This window comes from Aricia agestis, chromosome 21 (genome assembly GCF_905147365.1).
Source record: "Aricia agestis chromosome 21, ilAriAges1.1, whole genome shotgun sequence".
NCBI lineage: Eukaryota > Metazoa > Arthropoda > Insecta > Lepidoptera > Lycaenidae > Aricia > Aricia agestis.
In genome coordinates this window covers 2,451,353-2,477,888 of record NC_056426.1, presented here as the reverse complement: position 1 = coordinate 2,477,888, position 26,536 = coordinate 2,451,353, and the positions used below count along the sequence as shown (strand labels likewise).

Here is a 26,536-nt window from a genome sequence, read left to right as displayed (position 1 = left end):
ACAATTTGTAAGGCTGGTCACTGGTGTATGTTTAAAAACGTACTTAAGTACTTTTTTTCAGAGTTCGAAGCAGAGTCGCGATGGGAGGTGACAAGTTGAGGGACGGCAGTATGCTACCGCAGGGCTATGGAGTTATGAGCGTTGTAAAAACAAAACTATTAAAATATTTACTACTTATATAATAATAAAAGAAAGTCGCTTCGCTTTCGCTGTCTGTCCTGATACAGGGTGTAACAAAACTAAGGGTGGGTTGCACCAACTTACTTTAACTATTATAACTGTAACTTTAACTATAACTACAATGCAAAATGTCAAATATTTAGTTAAAGTTAAAAAATGGACGCCATATTTAACCATAACCTTGAGCTCGACAAGGTTTTAAATGGACGTGGCGAAAAAAAGAACTAACGCTGTCATCATACAGAAACGCTATTTTTGACAATTCTCCTTTACCAGCAGCACCCCTGCCCACGTTCATTTAAAGCCTTGTCGGACCAGCTATCATCTGTCAAATTCTGTTGTCAAAGTTAGCCTTGACTATAACCATAACTTTGACCATAACTTTAACTTTAACCACGCCTCTGGTGCAACCCACCCTAAGTAACAATACTTTAAGGTGTGTATGTGTGTGTTCCTTATAAAGAGTTCACTGTAAAAATGGCACTGATAGAGATAGTAAGTACTAAGTAGTGTGCTTTGTTCGAACTTCGAAACATAATAATCTTGAAACATGAAATGTAATATTATCAGCTAATCTTACAACTTTTCGTTTTCCGCCAGGCATGGGACGACGAGCTTGCTGAATTTGCCCAGCTGTGGGCAAACCAGTGCATCGAAGGATACGACTTATGTCGCGCTACGTGTAATACTATATTTAAAGTGAAGAAATCTAGAAAAACTTACTGTATTTCTGTTCATTAGAACTTTGCCCTGAACTTAACTTGAGGGGAGAATCCTATCAGCTCATACTTTCATCTCTTTAGCTCCCGTTTCCCGGTCAGCTGCCGACCCCGCTCTCGTTTCCGCTCCTGCTTGCGCTCCAGCTTTCGCTTCCGCTTCCGGTGTAGCTCCTGCTCTCGCTTCCGCTCCAGCTTTGACTCCCGCTTCCGCTTCCACTCCTGATTCCACTCCCGCTTCTGCTACAGTTGACGCTTCCGCGGTACCCGCTTCTGCTACCACTTCCACCAACTATTCCGCTCTTCGCTCCCACTCCCGTTCGCGTGCCCGCTTCCTAGCATCTCAAGAATGTTCCTGAACATAATGTTAGCTATAAGAGCAGGGCCCGATCTAAGGGGGGCGAGCCGGGCATTTGCCCAGAGCGGCAAAAATGAGGGGCGGCGAAATTGACTTATTCCTATCTTCCAACCTAGCCATCCACCACTTAAGTTTGAGAATTTTACCAGCTAACCTACCTTAAGTTTGCTAGTGGAAATATTTGAGTATTTTACTTAAATATTCCTCCCATTTTCCCCCAACAAATATGTTTCCTGTATATGTAAAGGGCGGCGAAAATGATCTTTGCCTGGAGCGCCTAAATGGCTAGATCGGGTCCTGTATAAGAGCGGTTTATGATTGTAAGCCTTAATGACTTATCTTTTTTCCCTCAGCCAAGTTCCCCGACCCAGGACAGTACATGATCAAAAACCGTTTTGAGTACGACACCTGGGTGCCGACTGTGTACAAGCATACGAAATTCAGGGACCCCCACTACGTATCACCTGAGAAGATCAACTACGTGGCGTACATGACCATACGAAGGTCCTACCATGATGCCCTTCAGGCTATGTCTCCGGATATCATCGAGGAGAATTCTGGGTAAGTCTTATTACTTACCCAGAATTACTTTAAAGAAGAGGTTTTACTGAAAGGTAAGGCACAATGGTCCATGCTGGCCCACTTCAAGCCAAGCCGTGTAGACGGGGTATTGGTGTATGATGGCGGGTGATTTCCAGGCGTGGCGTGCAATGGCGTGGCCTACAGTGGGCCATCGTGGGCCATTGTGTACTGGCTACTTTGAAAAGAAAAGGTATACAATCAGACCTCATCTTTATTTTTAACGTCTTTTGAGAACACCTCCAGAAAATTTGGGAAAGAGCTTCATAGCATCAGCAGCTGCAGTAATTATTCTATCGGAGTCCGGATAGTTCGAGTCAGGGCTCCTGGTGTCTGTGTGCAAAAAATGGATTTTGGCGCCCCTTTTTTGGGTCCTTGGTTTTGGCGCCCCTATAGATGGCTTTTTGGCGCCCCTAGAGGATGGCGCCCGTGTGCATTGCACACACTGCACATATGGTTGCGGCGCCCTGGTTCGAGTCAGCAAATATCTGACAGCATGTTGCGAATTGCGTCGTACCATAACGTATTACGATTTACGGACCCAGTTGAAGAAAATACTCCCTCACTTTATACGTGGGAGAGTCATGCTTCGGAACGAATGGGTCGGCTCGACCAGAGAAATACCACGTTCTCACAGAAAACCGGCTTGAAACAGCGTTTGCGCTGTGTTTCGCCGAGTGAGTGAGTTTACCGGAGGCCCAATTCCCTTCCCTATCCTCCCCTATTACCCCTTAAAAGGCCGGCAACGCACCTGCAGCTCTTCTGATGCTGCGAGTGTCAATGGGCGACGGAAGTTGCTTTCCATCAGGTGACCCGTTTGCTCGTTTGCCCCCCCCCCCTATTTCATAAAAAAAAACTTTGCGTTACATTATCCAGACTAAACCCTGCATCTCTTTTCTTACCCTGATAAGCCATAATTTTCATTTTAAAATACAAAAAAATCTTTCATTTAACCATTGAGAAGATGGTGTCGCACTATATGCTAGAGCATACCCTGTATTTGAACTTACCCGACCTTAAGTTTCATTCGGAATTTTTTCTTCTTTTCTGCAGTGAAGATGGAGTATACGCATCGGTGCCAGCAATTAACTTCCTCTTCGGAATGCAGACGCATATAGGCTGTGGGGTATCAGCCTTTAAGGACTACGAGTACACCATAGACTACATGTTTCATCAGAGATATAGAAGGATACGGAATGTATGTTGGTTAAAAGGAAATTGTATAGGCCATTTTTTTCAATGTTTTGCCTAAGCCTAAATATTTATTTAGAACAGAACACCGAATTGAGAAGCAACACGATGATGCATGCTATGCAAGGTTGAAATATCAAACCACATTCATGCAATTTGGCTCTTTAATTTTTCATCCCCAATTTGTACCTTTTTTTTTAACATGGGTAGATGCTTTACGCATCCCCGGCAAATTGGGGATATCGGCCGGGTATGTGGGACTCCTGTAGTCTACCCACTAAAACCCCCATGGTGCTCCACTCATCGCTTAAGGCAGATTTGCGGGTACGATAGAACCTACCGCAACCCCCAATTTGTACCTAGTTATGTCTGGCCGCGTACATAATATCCGTATATCTGTTTCTTCTGAGAAGTAACTGATAGTAGATTTCATTTCTTTATTACTCAATACTCAAAGATAAGAAAAGGAAGATTCTGTTCTGTCCAAACAAGAAGAGTTCCGAAAGAAAAGACTTACAACCCTATCGCTAGGTAGTGAAGTAAGATATAGCTTCTCCCTGTAGCATATTGTGATGGTTATTGTTTGAAAGATGATTCAGGAAGAATTTAGAGCTTAAAAATGTTGACCTGACATAATTTTTTATCTTTCAGGTAGTACTCCTAATATGCAACTACTCGGAGCGGTTGCCAAAGAATGGTAAACTGTATCACACGGAGCCGAAGGAAGGCACTGACTTGTGTGGCTGCCCACCAGGTTGGAGTGGAGATGCTAGCTGCCTTTGTCGTGAAGGTTGTATATAGCCAAAACTACCAAAGACATCACAGACTTCTTAATCCTTCGATAGTGGATTCTTGGAAATCTATTGTTATTCTATTGTGTCTCGCTCACCGGTGAGCTTATGGGGCTTGATGGGTTAATTATTAAGAGTTTTCAATATTCATTTTGATACTGAATGGGGTCAAATCTGACAAGAAGCTCCCAACAGGGAATATTATGCAAAGGTCGGAGCAAAGGGCGCCACAGGCACATACAGTAAACAATCCGACCAAAATCCGACATGATGCACACGTCATATCAGAATATTGACAGAATCGTTGTCAAACGTCGAACAAAACTTTTTGTTTACTATAAATGCTGGTGCTGCACTCTAGCGTGAAAATATTGAAGTAATATATTATCCTATTAAGTCTTTGTCGTGTCAATAGTAGAAACCCTCATTTTGGCCATAAAGTTTTGTGCCTTTACTCGTAAAGGGAATAAACTAAAGGGGTTCGAACATTGTTGTATGGAGCCTGGCATATCTATTTGCCCTTTTGATTTTTTCCGAGCACGATAAAAGTGGTATATTTGGATAGAGGACACTTATACAAACAAAAAATGTTATATAACATGGTATCCTAAAGTGTTACGTTTCCGAGATATTTGGAAGTAAAGATCGCCATTTGTGTCCTTGGCGATCTTTACATATCTCGGAAATATGACACTTTAGGATACCATTTTATATAACATTTTTTGCTTGTAAAAGTATCCTCTATCCAAATATATATCACTTTTATCGTGCTCGGAAAAAATCAAGATGGCCGGCGGCTAGATATGCCACAAAGGTTCGTACCCCTTTGGTAAAACTTTCAAAAACTAATATAGCCGTTTGATCTTGAGGATAAACCTGTATACTTCTTTTCAAAGGTATCTGTGGTATTTTCGGCATTTTTTAAAATGTTTTATCTGTTTCCATTTCAGCTTGTGGTACTTATTGCAAGTCAATACCAGATATTGCTATTTTACCTATTTTTAAAATCGAAGATGCACCACCAAGAAAGATTGCTAAGCTCAGGTAGGATCCACAGAGGCTTCTTATACTGATCGTTTTTTTTAATTACCTACATATTAGTTACATCACAGACATAGATCAAGATAGATACCGCATGTGTATGTACTTCGCGTGCCATATCGGGTTCCCAAACGACGAGCAATGCTCGTGTTTCGAAAGTCTGTTCTTTAGTCTACTATCGGAATCGGACGAAAATCGAAATTTTATTAATGTCTAAATGCCTAATTGTGCCGAATTGAGAAAATGTAGAAATTCGTTTCTTATCATCGGTACGTCACAGTAGGTAGGTTAAAGTGGTACGCCCGTTTGGCATGGCACGCCTTGATCGATGTCTGTGAGTTACATCTGGCAAGTTCCTGGAGTAGACAATGTATCTCGCAATGAACATTAAATTTGCTACAGTAAAAATGCTATCCTACGTAAATAACATTCAAATCTGTTCAGGGATTTAAGCGCTATACTTAAATCCATAAAGAGAGAGACACCAAACAAATTAAATCTATTTGATTGTTTTTAGAAATTATGACTTAAATAAGCCAAATACTGATATTTATGAGGTGGGAAGAGATCCAGTAATAGAAGAAGAAGTCAAGTATTTCGATCTCGCTCAAGCAGAAGTAAGACTTTTTATATACGTACTGATGAATAAATATCCAAAATTTTAATTGTTTATCGCTTTACGTTACGTTTACACCAAACATAAGTCAATTTTATATTCAATTAAAATGGCGTTTTAGAGTGTTATAATAATACCTAAAACATATAAAATACCTAGGCAACTTTTATAACATACTAGGGATCAGAAAATAATTCTAAACTCTTCAAAATAAACGTCTAATGCTGATCACATATTGCAGTTTCACACAAAACTAAATAATGCGACGAAAGAAGATGCTGTAAATTCCTTTTCACGTAAAACCAATGTCAATAGTGCCACAAATAACGTTGGTGATGATTTGAAAGCACATGAAGATGTATTTGATTTACTCAATAAATTAGACAATGAAATAGAAAACATTGAAATAGGAGAGAAGGAAAAAGAAGAAATTCACGAAAACGTAGCAAGCATTTACAAATTACTGACCGATGAAGAACAAGAATACGAAGATGGCGACCGTAGATACGCCAATAATAATAATTATTATCAGTCAGACAGTTATAATACAGCACAGACAAATGAAGATGGTTACAATAATATAAATTACAATAGAAGTCCAAATAGAGCACCAAATTTCAGAAGTACGTACGATATGAAAAGTCATCATCGTAACGAATATTTTGGTACCAAAAATAATAATATATACGCTGAAAGCTATGGAAATGGAGTATAAATGCGCAAAATCTACCTGTACCTACCTCTAAGTTAAACTTGAGTAATTAAAATGTGGAACTGTGATATAGTGAATTAAAACTAGAATGGAGAATCTGAATTTTTCAACACATTTATCTGTTTCTAAAATATTTATGTGTATTATTTTTCAATAAATATCTTAATAAATTGGTATTTTATTCCTATTAAAGTACCTTTGAAGTAACAAAGTGTGATGTGAGGAATATCATACATTTCATGATCATTTTAAGATGAATGCTGTTTAGGTAATACGCAAAGTATTTTTAGTGCATATTATAATAAAGTTATAGTGAAATATGTAGTGTCTACTACAGTCCGTCTTTTAAAGCCCACCTAAGTATTCTGAATTTAATTTGATTTCGAATTTTACAAAGTAAAATCTATTTTGAACAAAGAAATAATAATCATTAAAAAATTTAATTAAGTTCTGTAGAAGATTAAAAGACTAAAATGATTAAACACATCGCTTTACGGCAAAGTATAGAAAAGAAATAAAAATTAACAACAACACTTGCACCGATAACACATGCTTGAATGCATCAGTCTCGATTGTTTCTAAAATGGGTTTTAAAATGAAGAAATGATTCTCGTAAAGGTAAATATTCTCTGTTTATTATCCAAAAATCCATGTTTAATCTAAGTTAAGACTTTTGTAGCATAACTTTTGTTTACCATCTATATAAAGTAAAAATGTGAGTGGTATTGAGTGATTTAAGATCTTTTTATATATTTTTATTCAGATTCTCCTAATCATTGATTTGATCATCACCATCAAGTGCTACAATACGAATACAGTGAAAGTAATCGACAGATTCGTAAAGAATGGTTATACGGACATAGCCAAGCTGTATTGTCCACGTATTGGCGTGTGCTCTGAAGGGACTCATGTTATGTGCATGTATTACGATGCTGTAAGTAGTTTAGTGGATCAAATAACGGTCAAAACTGCCTTATCGTCATCATTACTATCGTCGCCATCATCATCATCATCATCATCATCATCATCATCATCACAGGTGGAGTTACAAGTGTATGTGTGCCCGTTCCTTTCAATTCTGCAGACCATTTTGTTGTTCAGTGTAAATTTCTTGGATATTTTTTGTTAATTTCAGGATAACCAGCACGGACCCATGTGTCACGGTGTGCAAAATATCACTATGATGCCAGAATTTTCAGAACGAATATTGGAAATTATAAATGAGTGCGTTTCGTTTTTCTATAATTTTAGTAACTCTGATAAATTTTTCTATATTATGAGCTTCGAAAATGTACATTTTATTTACATCGGTAATTTGGTGGCGCAGGAGCGGGCACAATAGACGACCTTGGCTTTTGCCCAGTAGCGGGATAATATAGGCTAAGAAAACTACGTTAGAAGATAAAATATGTTTTCAATAGGCGAATTCACCTTTACCAATTAAGTTGTATTATATTATTCGGTGTTTGCTTATCTGTTTCTTGTTACATTAGTAAACGTTTCTAGGATCAGAAGCCGGACAGCCAAAGGAGTTTTGCATGATAAGAATGGAAAAATACTGCCAAGAGGATACGGAATTTATAGAGTGGTACTAAATTGTGTTAATTAAATAAATAAAATACTTCAATATTTTAAGATACTAACAGTATTTTCGCTTTCCAGGAGTGGGAAGATGAACTCGCAATATTTGCACAAGTTTGGGCGAATCAATGCATCATGGCGAAAGATAGATGCCATGCGTCTAGTAAGTATAGTCCCCGTTTGTACTTAGCGTGCTCTCGCAGTATATTTTAAGGTTTATGTATCTCTCAAGATAAAAAGCAAATGCGTCACCTACGTTCGCTTTAGAAGTTAGAACTCAGGTTTAGATTTGTAAACCTATTCAACCTGTCCAAATATCTAGATTTTGGTTACTCATATTTTTATTCTCACATCATTTTATTTCACAAAATGAGAAAAAAATATTTTATTACCATTTCAAAATGTAAATCCCTTTCTTAACCTTTAGGACGCTTTCCCGATCCTGGCCAAATCGGTGGAGTCTACCGTTTCACGTACGACGACAGATGGGATGTTATATCCACTAAGAAAATCAACATCAAGTTCACTGAACCAGGCTTTACGCATGGCAGAGTGCTGTATGCAATCTACTATATCCTTCGAACCCAATTCTCGTCTATGCTGAAAGTTATCACACCAGAGATCATCGCAAATATGTAAGTCTGTAAGTTATTACTTTTTTAATTATTCTCAGTTCTTTTACTTTACCTGCTAAGTTGACGATAATCCTTATAATGTTGTCGGTGGAAAAATTGTTTCTAATGGGCAGTGGACAGATCTCATCTCAATTTTGTTATCTAGCTAAATTACAGCAAGGAATGAAGTTGATTAAATTGTCTTATAGGATTCAACAACAAGGATTTACTAATAAAATTATTTAAGTAGCGTATAATGTGTTTAAGATTTTACCATCTTTGTCTGTTTTGTGTTGTTTTCGTTTTGTCAGGTACAAAAAACCTTATTTAGTAATTAATCTGCATTATTTATCAGAACAGATCAGCACATCATCGATAACAACGCCTACCTTCAACTATTCTTCGGGAACATCCGCTATATGGGCTGTGGAGTGTCAGCTTTCGCGGAATACGTATATACACCGGATAAGAAGTCTATATACAATGTACGTATTGTCAAAGGCCCACTTGCACAACCCTGAGTTATGAATGTATAGACAAATGTATCCCACATAGGCATTACTTTGTCATCCAAAGATACCTGCGATTTTTATGAGTGTAATGTATAATAACTAATTTCGACTACGCTTCTTATATTATCCTAGTACGATTTTTTGCTGATTGACAGTCTAAATATGGACTTTAACGACAAAGAAGGAGAGAGACAACATGATTTATAATCCACTTAAACTTATAAATTACTTAAAAAAATACCATGACTAATACTGTAAATAAAACAGAAATAGATTTTGGAGTACCTCAAAGTACACTTATAGGACCAGTCTCTTTCATATTTTATAAGTGTCATAATGCTTCGAAACTATATATAGGTATATTTTATTTTTTAAGTAAATAATATAATAAACTTTCAGAGTGTATTCTTGGTGTGCAATTATTCTCAACGTCTTCATTTATATGATCAGTTGTATCTGACTGAGAAACCAACAGAGGAAGGCTATAGTAAAGAAAGTGGATGTCCACCAGATTTTGCCGAGGATTCCGATTTGCTCTGCTATGAAACTGGTAAGGGAAACTGTGACTTTTGGGACTTATAATTCCACATTTGACCTTGTCAATTGATAGACAACTATTGTATATAAAGTTGAAAAACTAATCAGGGCTATTAACCTAAGTTCCACGAGATGCTATGTGTCACCTCGAGTGAAAAACGCAAAATTATTGGCAATAATCAGAAAAAAATTATAATATTTGTGTATCCATCTGATAAAGCCTTACCGTCGATTTTAGAATTATGTCTTTTTCAGTCTGCAAGCAGCATTGCAAGTACGTCCCGGATACAGTAGTGTTGCCAATTTTCGACATAGAGGACAGACCATACAGAGACAAGCCGAAGTACAGGTTAGTAGAGTGAATACGGCACTTCAAGTTACAGCAAAGCAATGTGGCTTTGCCTTAATTCCGTGGCAAGAAAGGTTCTGGAAGGCTAGAAGTAAAAATAAAATATCAGAAGCAGGCATTTTTACCCATCCTCAAGAAGTGATCAACGCCGCTAAAAGAAGTTAAAAAAACCACGGAGCAATAACAAAATATAAAAAAAAACTCTAATGGGATGGCAAAATACGAATGATTAAAAATATAAACCATATAAATCAAAAGACATTGTAAGACTATATTGAGCTATGGACTATATTTTATCTCTAAGTTCAATGGATTTTAATAAAGTAGTCATTTAAATATAATCATGATAATATTTTTGTAAGAGATACTATTTTCTTAATAAGCTTGCTAACTATTTTTTAATGTATTGCATTAAAATCAACTTTAGTTTTGTTGCTGTGAAAATCGCCATTTTGATGTTACAATTAAAGCTGAACCCTATTATTTATAACAAACAGACAGACAAAGGCTCCATAAATTACTGACCGCAACACAAACTTTATCAATAATAGAGTAAATTTGGTAAGACGTCCAAAACAAGGGTCTTGTCAACATGCTCAGAGTATTGTATTTCTTGTATTTCGGTTGTCAAGATCCCTTGCGTTAAATTCCGAAGCATACCCCTTCCTTTCCCTTCTGGCCAGCAGGCCTACAGAAATATTTGATATAACAACATTCCAACCAAGTCATAAGCTTAGTCAATTCACTGGCGTATAGAAAAAAGGCCTATAGTATTCGAAACGAGTCAACAGTACGGTATCGACTTATGGTGTTACTAGATATAAAGTTAATATTTAAGGGGGGTTCCCATACAAGAAACGTGATATTTTTGCTCGTAATCAATAATGGTAACATCTAGGCACTTGAAATTTTCACCAAATCCTTAATCATATTTGTATTTTAATAATTAATAATAAAATTAAAATAAAATAAATATTTTAGGGGAGCTCCTATACAAAAACACATTTTTTTGTCTACTTTCGCTCAATACCGGTACGGAACCCTTCGTGCGCGAGTCCGACTCGCACTTGGCCGATTATTTTTTAATGATAATTTTCATATTTTCCAGGCACTACGGCAACATTTCTAAAGATGTGCTAGATCTGGGTATCATATCAAAAAGCCATGGTGTGGCCAAGGAAGACCATGTGAATATGGAAGGTCTTACAAAGGATAAAGATTTTATTGTAAGTACACATATTTTTAACTGCCCTATCTTTCTTAATTTATGAATTTAACCAAAATGTAAACTTCTAGTATTAAATTATTTCTAAAATTATCAATTCAAATCAATTAACAAAAATATAATATGACCTAGAGTCAGTGAAATGTGATCATAAATTTTAATAATTTCATTGTTTTCAGGAAACTAAAATAGCGAACAGTGTCGAAGAAAATCTTCCAGACAATCTAGTACCCGTAAGAAGAAATCAACCTTTAGGGTATAATAAAAAACGCAAGCAAAGAGTCCCACAGTACAGGAATATTAGCATAAAAAAGTATGATAATAAAAGAAGCAGGGATAACGTGTTGAAATTGGTTAGCAAGTTGCAAGATGCAGTAGAAAAGATTGGAACAGGAAATAAAAGAAGACAAATCATAAGAGATAAAGTAGCAAACATTCATAAAAAGCTAACCAGAGCTAATGCACCGAAAATTATTAATACAAATAGACTTAACAACCAAAATTATAAAAAATATCAAAACCCTACTCCAAATTCTCAAAGAAATATATATAATTCCAATACTGCACTTCAAATAAGACCTGTCAATAACAGAAATTACAATCACGACTATCGAGAATCTGCATCTTCTGATTACGCAAGTTTTAGTAAAAACATAAGGAATAATAATAATAATCCATATGCTAGACCTTATGATTATAACAGAAATTACAATCAAAATATGCAACACTTTGTCCCACAAAATGCATTTCCAAATAATAGAGTTATTAATAGTGTTAATGCATATAATAATCAAAAAGCTTTACAAATCAGACCTTTTAATAATAATGATTACAATCAGAATATGCAAAGATATGGGACTTCTCATAACGCAGTTTTTGAAAATAGAGTTAGGGATGGACATAATTTTAATAATTACGATATTGCATTACAACCTAGACCACTAAATACAAGAAGTTGTCATAAAAATAATGCAGCAGCTGTAAGAAATACATATGATATAAGAAACCAACCTCTAATTCATCCTGACACTTATAATATGAATTCTGAAGTTGAAAGAAATAATTATAATGATGAAAATACGTATGATGTAAGTCAACCTAGAAGATACTATAATGAGGATGATGAAAAAAGTCTTGAAGTTGATAGATTACTCAATTATAATAATAGAGAGCAATACAGAAGTACTTTATAAGATTTAATAAAGAATTTCTGATGTCATGTATTTGATTCTTTAATTTTTTAAGTGCCTTTAAATAATAACATTTATACTCGGTTTTATTTCTTTTTTACTGATTCACATATGGTCACTGTTAAGCGTTAGTGTCCTAACCCACAATTTTTTTGTTGTTAAATTTTTAATGCAGTCTTGTTCTAAATCATTTAAAGAACAAAAGTGCATAACTAATTCAATACGTAATTTTTGTGTGGGCTAGTACACGAATGCTTAACAGCGTCCATTATTATAAATGTAAACGATTAAAAAAAGGAAAGTTGAATTAGTAAAGCACAAATGATAATAATATTTAAAATAGAGCAAAAAACAAACCCTGAATTGAAATGAGCATTTAAGTTAAGGGACGGAGATTTTTTTTTAACTTACGACACCAAAAACAGTGTTAATTACTATGTTCTATATATTGTTCAAATCTGCGAATAACTAAAAAATATATTCGTATGTCAACAAACTACCAATTAAAAATGGAGAAGACCTATATCAGATGCGTCGTTGGTAGATCGCGATCAGACCATGACACGGTATTTGTAGTTATTTGATGCATAAAGCTGATAGGCGTAATTTCCTTCACTTTCGGGAATCTTTAAAAAAGTACGCAGCGCATTGAAAAAACTATATTTTTTCAGCTTACGAAACATAAAACCAATACCTTTCGATGGATATAAGTCAGGAAGGTATTTCCTTTCCCGAAGATCAGGGTTTTAAGGTCAATGCGATCTACATAGATCCCTTATGCAGGGAATATTTTGTAATAAATCAGATCTAAGATTGCGAGATTGTAGGATTTAACGTAGATCAAAAGTTGGGGACGTGAGATGGTAAGAGTAAACGGACGTATTAGTTGGGTTCCGTATCCATACTGATATAATAAATGCAAAGGTTTATTTGTTTGGAGGACATGCATTAGGTATCCCTTTGTGCCTGTCCAGATGAGGCGTTTTACGCGCGAAGTCCATACGCGCGTTTCAATTTCTATTGCATCTAGAATCCAGATAGCCCATTTTACTCGCGTTACGCTACAAACATGAACTCGAACTTATCACGCTCCGATTAAATACGTCCATTTGCGACGGACTCGCGCGCAGTACTCTGCGTCTAGCATGCGTCCAACGAGATATCTCACTCGTGTAGTTAAGAACTACTCTTCTCATAATGTCAAAATCTCTACAAAACTCGATAAAAATGTGTTGTCATGTTAGGGTTCGCTAATTTTGACGACAGATCTACACGAAAAAAAAAGTATGTTATGTTAGGGTTAATAGAGATAAAGAGACAGACCATCAATCATCGAGAAAACATGTAGACAAAATTTTTCCTTGGCGCAATATGCATTATGCTAGGCGCACTGGACGCTGTAATGTATCTCGACTCGCGCGTCGCTCGCGCGATTTACGGGCGAGCCGATAGTACCGCTCATTGCAAGCATTTTACGCGCGAGTAAGAAAACGCGCGTAGGCATCTGCATAGATAGCATAAGCACGTAGACAAACGGAAGAAACTAAATTTTGACAGTTTTACCGGAAAAACATTGGAGAAAAAGTTTCTTTCGTATCTCGATATCTTCCGCTTTTGAAAATCTATATGTCAAGCATGACGATCCGCAGACAATCAAGATCAAAAGACATTTAGTTTCTTGATTCTGTTTTTATTTTTATTATGGCACTTGGCTATAAAAACATGGCCGAGGTGCCATAATAAAAAAAAAGAACCAGGAAACTAAATGTCAAAAAAAATAATTGCCGTTGCTTTAATGGTTGCTATGGAAAGAGTTTCTTGTCTTTGTCCACTGAAACTCAAGTCGATGGGTGGTGCCATGCTCGGGAAAAAGATATGTAGTAGACATGGGAAAGTAAAAAAAAAGGAAAAAAGGAAAAAAAAAAAAATAATTTTACAGCAATTACTGTTACATTTTAATTTAAATAATTTATTACACAATAACCAATACGGTTTTACTAAGGGTCGTTCCACAACGGATGCTGGTATAGGTCTTCTTTGTAGCATATTTGAAGCTTGGGAGGAGTCACAGGATGCCTTAGGTATTTTTTGTGACCTCTCTAAGGCATTTGACTGTGTCGAGCATGCTACTTTAGTCAAAAAATTGCACCACTATGGCATAAGGGACTCAGCACTCAGCCTTTTGACTTCTTACCTCAAAAATAGGACTCAAAGGGTTGAAGTTAATAGTAAAAGATCCAATGGGACCAAAATAGAATTAGGTGTACCACAGGGATCCATTTTAGGACCATTTCTTTTTCTCATCTACATTAATGACTTACCTTATGTAGTTAAGGATAATGAGATAGTACTTTTTGCTGATGACACTTCACTTATTTTTAAAGTGAAGCGACGGCAGTCAAATTACGACGAGGTAAATAGTGCTCTCTCAAAAATAGTACATTGGTTTAATGTTAATAACTTACTTTTAAACTCTAAGAAAACCAAATGTTTAAAATTTACTTTGCCCAATGTTAGGCAAGTTCAAACCAATTTACTATTAAATGATGAGAAAATGAATTTGGTGGACTCCACTGTATTCTTAGGCATTACATTAGATAGTAAATTACAGTGGGGTCCTCATATTGCTAATCTTGCAGGTAAGCTCAGTTCTGCAGCATATGCAGTCAGAAAAATTAGGGAAATTTCTGATGAAGACACGGCAAGACTAGTTTATTTTAGTTATTTTCACAGTAGAATGTCTTATGGTATCCTTTTATGGGGAAACGCTGCCGACATCAATACAATTTTTGTGCTGCAGAAGCGAGCTATACGCTCAATTTATAAAATGTCAGCTTTTGAATCTCTGAGAGAAAAGTTTAAAGAAATTGGTATTCTAACTGTTGCTTCTCAATACATTTTGGATAATGTATTGTATGTTAGAAAGAATTTAACTAAATTTAAAACTAAAAGTGATAGTCACGTTAGAAACACTAGAAATAGGCACAAGCTGGAAATACCAGTGATCAGACTTAGCAAAATAAGTAAATCTTTTAAAGGTCAATGTATACGCCTTTACAATAAAATCCCGGAAAACGTTCAAAATCTATCAATTAATAAATTTAGAAAAGTAATCAAAGAACGTGTGAGTGCCAAATCCTACTATACGGTCAAAGATTTCCTAAACGATAGCACATCTTGGGAGTAGGATGGCTGCTTGCAAGGCTGCTTCTACATTTATTATATGTGACTTACAATTGTGTATTCATATTGTATAGATTAAGTTATTTACATTGTAAATTTTATTTTTTTAAAAGACAAATTTTCCACTTTTTTACTAAAAAGTGGCCCCGTGCGAGTTTCTTACGCCGGTTCTTCTCGCCGGGTTAGTTCCCGAACCGGTGGTAGGCAACATGTAGTTCAACATTCTGAAAATATTTGATTCAAATTTATTCAGAAATAAAACAATTTTTATTTATTTTATTTATTATTTTAAAGAAACTGCCATTACTTTCTTCCGAAGAATCGACTGGGAAACCCCGTGCTAGCTATGCTGGACGCGATATATTATGTAGAGCTCTATAGTATCTCGGGTACTCGCGCGTAAAACGCCTCATCTGGACAGGCTCTATGTTGCAAACATGAAAATTCATACACCAAAATTCCTAATTAACGTTATAACTAATCACGTGCTACTGTTATAGCAATGTAAATAAACAACTAATGTTTGTAAAATGTGTGAAAAAAAATAAACAACGAATGTTTGGCAAACAATACAGCAATCAGCTGCACATTTTACTCATTCGCGATGCTGTGTTTGCTGATCACGTTGCTGATTGGTATACATGAGGTAAAATTAGGCCCAGATTGTTCTAGATATTTCTGGATTGTTTGCTAATTTGACAGTTGTGTATGTTCAATTATTAATATCATTAGAGATAAATTTCAATGAAGTTAGAGAGAGTTGGACGTAAGCAACTCCGTTGCGTCAAAATTCGTTTATAGTTCGGGAACCGTATATTCTTTCGGGATAAAAAGTATACTTTGTCCTTTCCCAGGATTCATCTCCATACCAAACAGCAAAATCGGTTCAGCGTCCAGCGTTACAGTTTCAATTCAAAGAGACCGAAACACTTTCGCATTTATAATATTAGTATGGATTTTAATATTATTTCTTTTTTTTATGAAATAAAGGGGCAAACGAGCAAACGGGTCACCTGATGGAAAGCAACTTCCGTCGCCCATGGACACTCGCAGCATCAGAAGAGCTGCAGGTGCATTGCCGGCCTTTTAAGAGGGAATAGGGTAATAGGAGAGGGTAGGGATGGGAAGAGAAGGGAATAGGGGAGGGTAGGGAAGGGAATAGGGATTGGGCCTCCGGTAAACTCACTCACTCGGCGAAACACAGCGCAAGCGCTGTTTCACGCCGGTTTTCTGTGAGAACGTGGTATTTCTACGGTCGAGCCGGCCTATTCGTGCCGAAGCATGGCTCTCCCACGTATAAATTTATTTTCTTATTCAGCTTACGAACCATCTGACATTGATAATAATGTATTTAATTTTTTCCTCTTGTTAGCAAAATTTGTATTATTTATGTTACGCCGCGAACAATAGTGTTATTATGTGTTAGTCTATATTGTATATTCTAATTATATTTATTTTAATATTTTAACGGTTTTTTGTTATAATAAAGAAAATAAAAATTAAACAAAATACTTTTCAGATTGACTCAAGTCGCAATGATAATCAAGATTTGCAACCTTTGGTAGAATACATCAGGCACAGAAGACACCAAGTAAGATGTTTTGAAAATAATAAAAGCCAAAGTAGAAAAATGTCACCCATAGTCAGTTGTCAACTTGATACTTTACGAATATACAAAAAAATCGGCCAAGTGCGAGTCAGACTCGCGCACGAAGGGTTCCGCACCATTATAGAGCGAAAGTAGAGAAAAAATTTTGTTTTGTATGGGAGCCCCCTTAATCATTTAATATTATATTTTAATTTTATTTATTTTATTTTAAAAAAGATTACGAGCCAAAAAGGGCAAAAAAATCATGTTTGTTGTATAGGAGACCCTTAAATATTAACTTTATTTTATGTTTAGTATTTGTTGTTACAGCGGCACCAGAAATACACAATCTGTGAAAATTTCAGAAGTCTAGCTATTGCGGTTCTTGAGATACAGCCTGGAGACAGACGGACAGACATCGAATTCTCAGTAATAGGGTCCCGTTTTTACCCTTTGGGTACGGAACCCTAAAAAATCAAAAACGGACAAACATTTTTATAGCCTCCTACTTTTTGGAAGTCGGTTAAAAATGTTAAGATAATTCGAGCCTGTTTCTAAAAAAATACCGTCTGAAAACGTAACACGTGCAGGGATACAAGTTTTCAACATGAAGTAGAAGCGTATTGCTTCCTCACCTACCCGGCGCCAGCGGTCTAATCTCCCTTCATCCAAATTTTCATGACTATTTCAATGTTTTAACCGTCCTGAAAAAGTTCAGACTAAAAAGTTTTTATTTCAACCTTGTATTATCTAATCTGTGCTTCAACAAACATGTTTTCTCCAGGTATCTTGGAGCCAAATCATTTGTTGGCCCTTGCAGGTTTAATTCAATTCTGTTTCCGAAGGATTATTTTGTTTACAGGGAGACATAAAACGATATAATCCCATCGTAAAGTTTACGAGTTAAACCGGAGATTAGAGTTAATAATGGATGTTAGAAAGTATTTTTATATCCTTAAAGTAAACCTTTAACTTATTTAGTACTGTTTAAGATCTTGTAATAAATGTTTTTTTGGTTTGTTCGTTTTAAATCGACTTCAAAAAAAAGGAAGGAGTTTTCTCAATTTGATTGTAAAAGTGTGTATTATGTATACTTAATACTAATATTATGAATGCAAAAGTGTCTGTCTGTCTGTCTTTCTATCTGTTACTTGTTCACGCTCAAACCTATACAGTCTGTTAGTGTAAACATCGTTATCCTTGAAACCATCAAACGAGCCCGTCAAAATAGTATTATCACTTAGTTTTGTTACACCCTGTATAAGTATGGATTGTTATATGTAAGGTTTTTTAAACTTATTTTTTCTTACAGATTTACGATGTTGAACCAAATGATTATTTTGAAGAAAAAGAAAACTACCCCAAAGTGATAGTAACACAGCACAAGGCAAATAAACACAAAAAGCAGAAAAACAAACACGAAAAAGTTAAAGCTGAACCAAAGAAGATTCAGAAACGAATCCAGAAACCGAAACCCGATTCAGAAACCAGTAAGAAGACTCATAAGAAGAAAAATGATTGGATAAAGGAAAGTTATAAGGAATCTAACGTCTCAGAATCGGAAGAAAAACATAGCCCCGTAGATATTGTTGTGCATATCAAAATGAACGAATGAATTGGTTTATGAATAAATTAATAAATTGACTATGTTTTGAACTAATGCTCAAATGGGAAACATTGTAGTTCAGTGTACCTTATTTATGATGGGGGAAAATTGTAAAAAAATGTCCGGCCTAATGCTAAGTACTGACATACGGTTTTGCTCGATAGTTTTACTCCAAATCGAGCAATAACCACCGTGTGGACCGCAAAACTGACAGCTCGAGGCTCGCTTCGAGCCGGCTCGATGGAATTAAATATGTCAAATATGTCATTTTCCTCGATTAGGAGTAAAACTATCGAGCAAAACCGTATGTGAGTACTTAGCATTAGGCTGCGTTTCCACCAGAGCTGAGCGGAGCTGTGTTGCAAGGAATGCGTTTTTGAGAACCAATAGCATCGCCGCACAGAGCGATGTCATGGCAAAGTAATGTCAATGAAGCGATTCTATTGGTTTTCAAAAACACGTTCCTAGCAAAACAGCTCCGCTCAGCTCTGGTGGAAAGGCAGCCTTAAACTATAACAAATATGAAAATGTCTTTGTCTATGTGTTTGTCTGGCTATATCATTATCTTTTCAAGCTTAAAACCACCTAACTGAATTGATAAAACTTAGCATGAAAAAACTTTTAGTCCTGGAAATGAACCTTAATAGCTTCTAAACCGAAAATGTTGAGTTCCGTTATACGATACTCTTTACACTGAAAAATGTACGGTTTCCGCTTGATAGGCGCTAAGTAAAGTTGCGTGCAATATCTATTATAAAATATTTATACTGAAATCTCCGTACATTCCTTACTTTGGGTTCTCGTAAGCAATTAAAGTAGATGTAATGGATTCCAAATGCTAAGTCCCACTGACGTACGATCATTAGGGATGTTGCATTTGTTAAGTTTATTTTTTTACGATTTAATACTATTTTGTGGTATGCAGGCCTTGTGTGTCTTCCAACATTAGGTTTCTGAGATAATTTTGCAATTATGAATATAAAAAATAGCATTAAAACTCCTATTTGCGTCGGATGGAAAATTTAAACTTCGTATAATGATAGCTTTAATACCTAAAAAAAAAGAAGTACTTAGTATAGAAAAATAAAATGTGTTGAATAAGGGCCAATCCACACGTACCACAACCACACCACGTCGCGTCGCAACGACAAAATGCCGTCAAGCAGTGGTTACGTATGTATGGTGTCGCTGCAGCTTTTTGTTTGGTTAGTACCTACTATGGAGGGTAGATGGAGGAGAACTATCTTATATGGGGGATATTTGAAAAAGTGTCCAGCTGTACGCAGTAGATAACAGTTGCAAAAGAGTGGCGCTAGCTGCAGCAAAGGGCATGGGCGTACCGAGGGGGGGGGGGGCAGGGGGGGGGCAGCTGCCCCCCGCTGGATCATGTTGACGTCCTTACTAAGTATATTATCTAGTACTTTTATCCATAAAAATAGAAAATTAAGAATACGAATTTTTGCCATTTGTTTGCAATACAATATTTTTACAACTAAAAATTATCAATTATTTTTTTATTTAACACCTAGCTTATGAAAAATCTGATTTGCCCCCCCCCCCTGGCACCAGAACCTGGGTAATTTGCCCCCCCCCCCCCCCCCCCTGGACCAGAACCTGGGTACGCCCATGGCAAAGGGTATGGAATGAATGTAGCCGTTGGTGACAAAATATAAATTGAAGTTAGCCGAATAGCCGAGTCACAGAAATACTGGGTTAATACCAATATATTTTGAAAAATTTAACCTAAAATAGCTGAAATAAAAGCTGCTAAATGATTTAAAATTTACCCTGTTGCTACTGTAGCGCCACCCTAATTTAACGCATTTCAGCGGACAATTTTTACATGTAGAGATAGTTCTCCCCCATCTACACTCCATAGTACCTACCTACCAATAAGTAATAGCCATCTGACCAATTTTAAATGAGGTGCGACATCCTTAGCTACAGTACGTCAATGTTTATTCTCCACAAAACGAGCTCTACCGGAAAATGAGTATAAGAAAAGAAATGAATGGTATCATTTTGTTTCAGTTCCTTTTGGACTAATGAGATCTCTTTGTTAAAAAGTTATAATGTCAAAAGATAAATAACTATGAATTGCTGCAGTTGAAACCATAGATAAAGTATTATATTATATAGGTGGTTGAAACCATAAAGTTAATATACCTAGCGGAATATATTAACTTTATTCCGCTAGATATATTAACTTTATGGATGTTCCACACCGGTTTCAGTGACAGTGGCCGGTTTCATTGAAAACAGCTCAGCTGGCGAGCGCACGTCATTTTATAGTACCTAAGAGTGTGCGCAATACACAGGAGCACTCTGCACCAAGTGGGATGGAAGACACGACTGGCGAGAGATCAGGCGGGCCGACTTTTTACATGCCCATCCGACGCTTGAATCATCTTACTTGTCAGACAATTACTTGACTAGCATTCGTTAATAATTTAGGGTTGCATCAATCTTCTGATGTTGCGAGTGTCCATAGGCGACGGTAGTTGCTTTCCATCAGGTGACACGTTTGCTCATTTGCCCCCTTATTTCATAAAAAAAGGTGATTTGAGACCAAGCTACACTATCAACGCGGCAGTGACGCGACGCGACACTTCACGTTCCATAAAGGAGTGAGCACACTGAGACGGGCCGTGCCGGGGCTCAGCGTGCCGGGTCTCATCGCAAAAATCCGCCTCCATACAATTTGTATGGAAGCGGAAATCCGCTGCGCTGGAGTGCGAGTATGGAGACGGATTTTTGCGATGAGCCCCGGTATGCTGAGCCCCGGCACGACCCGTCTCAGTGTGCTCACTCCTTAAGGGTTGATTCGCAAGACGTCTGACGTAATTGAAATCTGTCAAATCCATACAAATTTAGAAATACATCTACGTGTCAAAAAAATTTGAAGAAGAAGACTCTGTCAAAAAAATTGTCCACGAGTCTACAAAATGTGACCCGAATACATGCATACTTTTTGCATGTATTCGGTACACAATTTTGTGTAAATATAGAAGTGACAATTAATATCAACGGCTTTATTCCGTAAAGAGTGTTAGGGTCAATTCAGACCGTAACGCAACGAGGCGAGGCGAGGTGCGGCACGGCATAAATTTGTATGGATTTTACAGTTTTCAATTGCGTGAGACGTCTTGCGAATCTGTCAAATCCGTACAAATTTAGAAATGCATCTACGCGTCGCGTTGCGGCTTAAATTGATCCGCGAACGGTCTACGCGGCAGCGACGCGACACTACACGTTCCAAACTGATATTTTGTGACGTCTCTGCCGCGTAGTAAGGCGGGTGAAGCCAAACGAGCGTTTGTGAGTTGTGAGCGATTCCAGTGGGCGAAATTCTGCTGCATTCAGTTTCATACAAAAATTCAGTTTGATTCACACGAGCGTAATTTTGGAGAGTCATGATTTGTATGAAAAGATACTTACGCGACCGAAATTCTGCGACTCACACCTCACAAATTACGCTCGTTTGGCTCAACTCTTACATTATATGCATTAATGTAGGCTTTCATACAAAGAATATTGGGGCGTATGGTGTCGCGTTGCTTTGCTGCCGCGTTGTGCCCCAAAATGTCTCGGTGTTACTGACCCTTAACTATTAATCCAGTTTTATCCGCTTCATTATCTGGTAATAAACGGGTAATAAAGTATACATTGTTTTCCAATAATCGCGATTAATCCTCTAAGGAGCCTCTTGGATAAATCCCGATAATTTTATTTACGGAAATAACCTTACAGTATTATATTCCTACAATGTTTATATCTTCCCTTAGTTATTTATTTTCATTTTGTATGGATAGTGCACATAACGGCGCGTCCACATTTGTATCAATTGCGCGATCAGATCTCCGATCAGATATATCTGATCGGAGATCTATCGGGAATCTCCGTCGCGTATCAAAATGATACGCGTATCATGATACGCCCCGATCGCTATTAACCGCGTATCTGATACGTGTCGTATCAAATACGCACATGATCGGCAGAATGATCTAATAGGCGTCCACACTATGATACGCATACTTGATACGGCGCGATGATCGCGACGGAGATTTGATCGGAGATCTGATCGCGCAAATGATACAAAAGTGGACGCACCTTATGGTGTCTTTCCGATCTTTGTCGCAAGTGACCGCGAACGACAAAAATTCAAATAAAATGCCACTTTATGACTTAGGCCTAGGTTTCATATTGCTCTTTGCCTCTACAAAGCAGCAGTGGCAGGGGTCGCTAGAGTTTTGAGCTCGGGGCGTCAGCATGGGGCTGCCGTCACCTATGACATCGAGTCCCGGGTACGCCACGATGCGCTAGGTGTTCCAGGGCATCGTCGCGGAGTGTGGAACGTGGTGTTTTTACGAGTGGAGCCCAAAGAGGCAGAGGTGGTGTGGCTGCGGTCGTGTATCACGTAGCCGTAGTCTCATCTTCAGAAGTTAGAGTCTAGCCCAATGTCGGTAGAAAATAAAACCTATACTAGCCTACTTTAAAAAAGTAGCATTTTATTAATTAGTTTTTTTGTCAGTCGCGGTCCCTTGCGATTAAAGAATTAGCCACCTTTTTATATTATGCAATATATTTAAAGAAGAACAACATTATTCTTTTGTACATGTTACGCTCAAAGACCGAAATCGCTCAATGAGCGAAAAAATAGCTCACAACGCGTTGTGGCCACAGTGAAACAGCCACGACGCGAAAGTCGCGTCGTGGCTCTGATGAAAACGTGGCCGTTTTCCCTGCATAACGTGTTTAACATTATTATTTATAAAATATCTACTAAAATATCCATAGTTCCATACATTTCGTACTAATATTGTTACTGTCTGTCTGTCTGGCGCAACGCAGTTTTTTTAATTAAGATCAGATTACGTCATTAAATTAAAAAAAACAACAACAAACAACAACATGTTTCGCCAGACAGACAGACAGTCTTAATATTAGTATGAATAGTATGGAACTATGGATATTTTATAAATAATAATGATAAACACGTAATGCAGTGATATAGTAAAAGAAAAAATATTATGTAGTACGCGTGGTAATTCAAATATAATCTTCCATACCTATGGATGATTAATCAATCAAGAACAAATAAAAAAAAAACGAATAGCATATCAGCCATGTGACGGATTTTGTCGACGCATCACATCATCGACGTCACACGCACACACGCAGGGCTTACGTAGGCCTGCGCCCGGGCTGCGCGGCGCGCCCCCTTCACTCGATATTGGACCACCGCCGGTGTGCGCATGTCAAAGTGTCATACTTTAAAGTATCAATAAATCGTATTGAGTCTAAATCAGGTTTCATTCATCACCATCATCGAGGCACCTTCCAGTAGACGGCTCCAGGCTCCAGCCCCATCATTGATCCTTCTCCCGGACGTGCAGTGAACCAGCAGGGACAGTTTTGGGTTCGGATGCAGGATAGTGCCGTTAACAAAATTCCCGGATTGCAGCATTGCGAACAGGCAAGTGGCGAACTGGTCAGACAATCTCAAGTAAGCCAATTTTCCTTACTTATTAACAATCCCGATTCTGCCGCGTCATTTGTGTCAGTGCTGTGATTATTATCAATATTTTAGCTACCTATTGCTATAAATTAAGGCTGCCTATTGCCGTTTAAATAACATTACCACAAATATATTTTTATCTATTGAATACCAATAAATATTTGATAGATGTATTCAAACTTTCTAAATTCTATTTTACAAGAAATCTAATCAAATACCACAAAAATATTTGATAGATTTTTATGATTCAATTTTTATTCTATTATTTATCGAGTACCTATAAATATTCGGTAGATACTAGAAAATTACATATAATAAAGTAATTAACCAATTAATTACCCATTATTTACAATTATTTACAAGTTTACATCAAACAAACTTAAACCTATTTTACTAACTATTCTATTTACTTATATACTACCTATATATTAAGTATTTACATAATCAAATTATCCAGTTCAACCTAAAAAGTGCATAAATATCATCATTTGTTTTTGCGCAATCGCAAAAACAAATCGGGTATTCATACAAAGTGTCGTACGATCGGCCGCTCGTGAGCCGGTTCTAGAAAAGTTATACAGGACGCATTCTAAACAACGGTGCGCGCTTTTACAGTAAATACTCGTTGTTACTATCTTTAGTTTATTTTCATATTTCGGTGAATTTCGATCACTATGGCCGACGAACAGGCTTTAATTAAAAAAAGAGGGACCTTAAAAGGTCGATTGACATTATTCTCTAATTATATTAATAGTTTGCCTGCTCATTTGAGTAACGAAATTAAGTTAGAAATCGAAGTACGAATGTCAAAATTGGAACCATTATTCGATAGTTACAATGAGGTTCAGGAACAAATAGAAACTATTAGTACTAATGTCGCCGAGCAGCAAAAAGAGCGCGACCTGTTTGAGGGCATATACTTTAAGACCATGGCGTTAGCTAAGTCGAAGTTAGGTGTAGTGGCGGAGCAACAGCACAACTGTAGCTGTGATACCGACGGCACCCACAAGGCGCACGGAGCTACTGTCAAACTACCTATCATTCAGTTAGCCAAGTTCGACGGTGCTTACAATTCATGGCTAGAGTTTCGAGACACATACCTATCTTTAATTCACGATAATCCCGATTTAAGTCCGATTAATAAATTCCATTATTTACGCTCGTCGTTAGAAGGCAGCGCGTTATTAGTAATAAAATCAATTGAATTCTCTTCGACCAACTACGAAGTAGCTTGGAAACTTATTTGTGATCGATTCGATAACAAAAAAATGCTTATCGCTAATCACGTCAAGTCGTTGTTTACCATTTACTCCATGCAGAAGGATACTTCATTTAATTTAAAGCGCTTGGTTGATACTTTTGTTAAGAATTTGCGATCATTAACTACACTCGGTGAGCCTACCGATAAGTGGGACACTCTCTTGATACATATGTTATCTAGCAAATTCGATTCGCAAACTTTTGTCGAATGGGAAAAATATAAAGCTGTACATGAAACAAAAGATTTGACATTCGAAGATTTAGTAAAATTCGCGAGAAGTCGATCGGAGTTATTAGAAACTTTAGAAAATAATAATAAAACAAAATTTGTACAAAAACAATCAAGTACCAGCTTATTAATTACTAATCAAAATAATAATAAAAATAAAAAATGTCCCATTTGTAATTCATCAGATCATTTCATTTACTACTGTAAAACATTTTTAAATTTAAATAACAAAGATCGCGAAGCAAAGGCTAGTTCATTAAATTTATGTTTAAATTGTTTAAAAACAGGGCATCCTACGAAAAAGTGTCAACTAAGGGCTTGCAAACAATGCAATAAAAGGCACAATAGTTTAATTTGTCCCGATATACCGAGCGGCGACGGATCGAACCCGCGCGCCGGCGAAGTAGTGTTATCGTGCGGTGTTGCATCGGCTCAAGCGCTGTTATCTACGGCTCGTGTTAATGTGCGCGCTGCGACGGGGAGCAGCCGGCGTGTGCGCCTTATCCTAGACTCGGGAAGTACCGGACATTTCTGTACACAGCGATTATGTAAACAACTCCAGTTGCCTACTAGAAATGTAACGACAACAATTAACGGGTTGAATAAAAGCGTATCTGTTGCGAAGGAATGTTGCGACATTACTATTCAATCGCTTCATTCTAATTACACTAAAACGATTACGTGTGTTATTATTTCAGAAATTACGAACCCTTGGCCGAGTTCTCCTATAGATAAAAACGCAATTAAAATTCCGAGTAACATAACTTTAGCAGATCCGCAGTTTTATTTACCATCTAATATCGACATTTTAATAGGCAACGGAATATTATGGGAATTCATTGAGTCGGAACAGATTAAATTAAATAATCAGAATATTATTTTACAAAAATCAAAATTAGGTTGGTTTTTAACTGGATCAATACAACATAGCTCATCAATATATTGCAATTTTTCAGATTC

General features: G+C 36.9%; 3 protein-coding genes and 1 long non-coding RNA gene across 4 annotated transcripts; 3 read left to right on the top strand and 1 right to left on the bottom strand.

Annotated features, from left to right (window-relative positions):
* The first annotated feature begins 65 nt into the window (after positions 1–65).
* LOC121737787 lies at positions 66–6,275 on the top strand. The gene is made up of 8 exons (XM_042129485.1): positions 66–143; positions 781–862; positions 1,608–1,815; positions 2,887–3,031; positions 3,676–3,814; positions 4,766–4,859; positions 5,374–5,473; positions 5,714–6,275. The coding sequence occupies exons 1-8, from the start codon at positions 81–83 to the stop codon at positions 6,185–6,187; spliced, it is 1,305 nt and encodes a 434-aa protein (XP_041985419.1). The 5' UTR covers positions 66–80; the 3' UTR covers positions 6,188–6,275.
* Positions 4,581–25,198, bottom strand: LOC121737792. Its single transcript, XR_006037190.1, has 3 exons — positions 25,188–25,198; positions 8,769–8,779; positions 4,581–4,639 (listed from the first exon to the last, which is right to left on the bottom strand). It is a non-coding gene; the product is annotated as an uncharacterized LOC121737792 (long non-coding RNA).
* LOC121737784 lies at positions 6,731–12,200 on the top strand. The gene is made up of 11 exons (XM_042129483.1): positions 6,731–6,802; positions 6,948–7,118; positions 7,320–7,408; positions 7,691–7,772; positions 7,847–7,928; positions 8,193–8,400; positions 8,735–8,864; positions 9,291–9,441; positions 9,684–9,777; positions 10,886–11,003; positions 11,182–12,200. Exons 1-11 carry the CDS (start codon positions 6,788–6,790, stop codon positions 12,193–12,195), a joined length of 2,154 nt encoding a protein of 717 aa, XP_041985417.1. The 5' UTR covers positions 6,731–6,787; the 3' UTR covers positions 12,196–12,200.
* On the top strand, positions 15,946–18,608 carry LOC121737790. The gene is made up of 3 exons (XM_042129489.1): positions 15,946–16,021; positions 16,895–16,966; positions 18,276–18,608. Exons 1-3 carry the CDS (start codon positions 15,980–15,982, stop codon positions 18,576–18,578), a joined length of 417 nt encoding a protein of 138 aa, XP_041985423.1. The 5' UTR covers positions 15,946–15,979; the 3' UTR covers positions 18,579–18,608.
* Positions 25,199–26,536: the final 1,338 nt, after the last annotated feature.

Bases quoted from the DNA above. Each gene is read 5' to 3' on its own strand.
- LOC121737787 (XM_042129485.1), top strand. From the start codon at position 81: ATGGGAGGTGACAAGTTGAGGGACGGCAGTATGCTACCGCAGGGCTAT. The intron at 3,032-3,675 runs GTATGTTGGTTA...TTTATCTTTCAG, and splicing joins GATATAGAAGGATACGGAAT to GTAGTACTCCTAATATGCAA. The intron at 4,860-5,373 runs GTAGGATCCACA...GATTGTTTTTAG, and splicing joins AGAAAGATTGCTAAGCTCAG to AAATTATGACTTAAATAAGC.
- LOC121737784 (XM_042129483.1), top strand. The intron at 7,119-7,319 runs GTAAGTAGTTTA...TGTTAATTTCAG, and splicing joins TGTGCATGTATTACGATGCT to GATAACCAGCACGGACCCAT. The intron at 8,401-8,734 runs GTAAGTCTGTAA...ATTATTTATCAG, and splicing joins CCAGAGATCATCGCAAATAT to AACAGATCAGCACATCATCG.
- LOC121737790 (XM_042129489.1), top strand. From the start codon at position 15,980: ATGCTGTGTTTGCTGATCACGTTGCTGATTGGTATACATGAG. The intron at 16,022-16,894 runs GTAAAATTAGGC...AATACTTTTCAG, and splicing joins TGCTGATTGGTATACATGAG to ATTGACTCAAGTCGCAATGA. The intron at 16,967-18,275 runs GTAAGATGTTTT...TTTTTCTTACAG, and splicing joins TCAGGCACAGAAGACACCAA to ATTTACGATGTTGAACCAAA.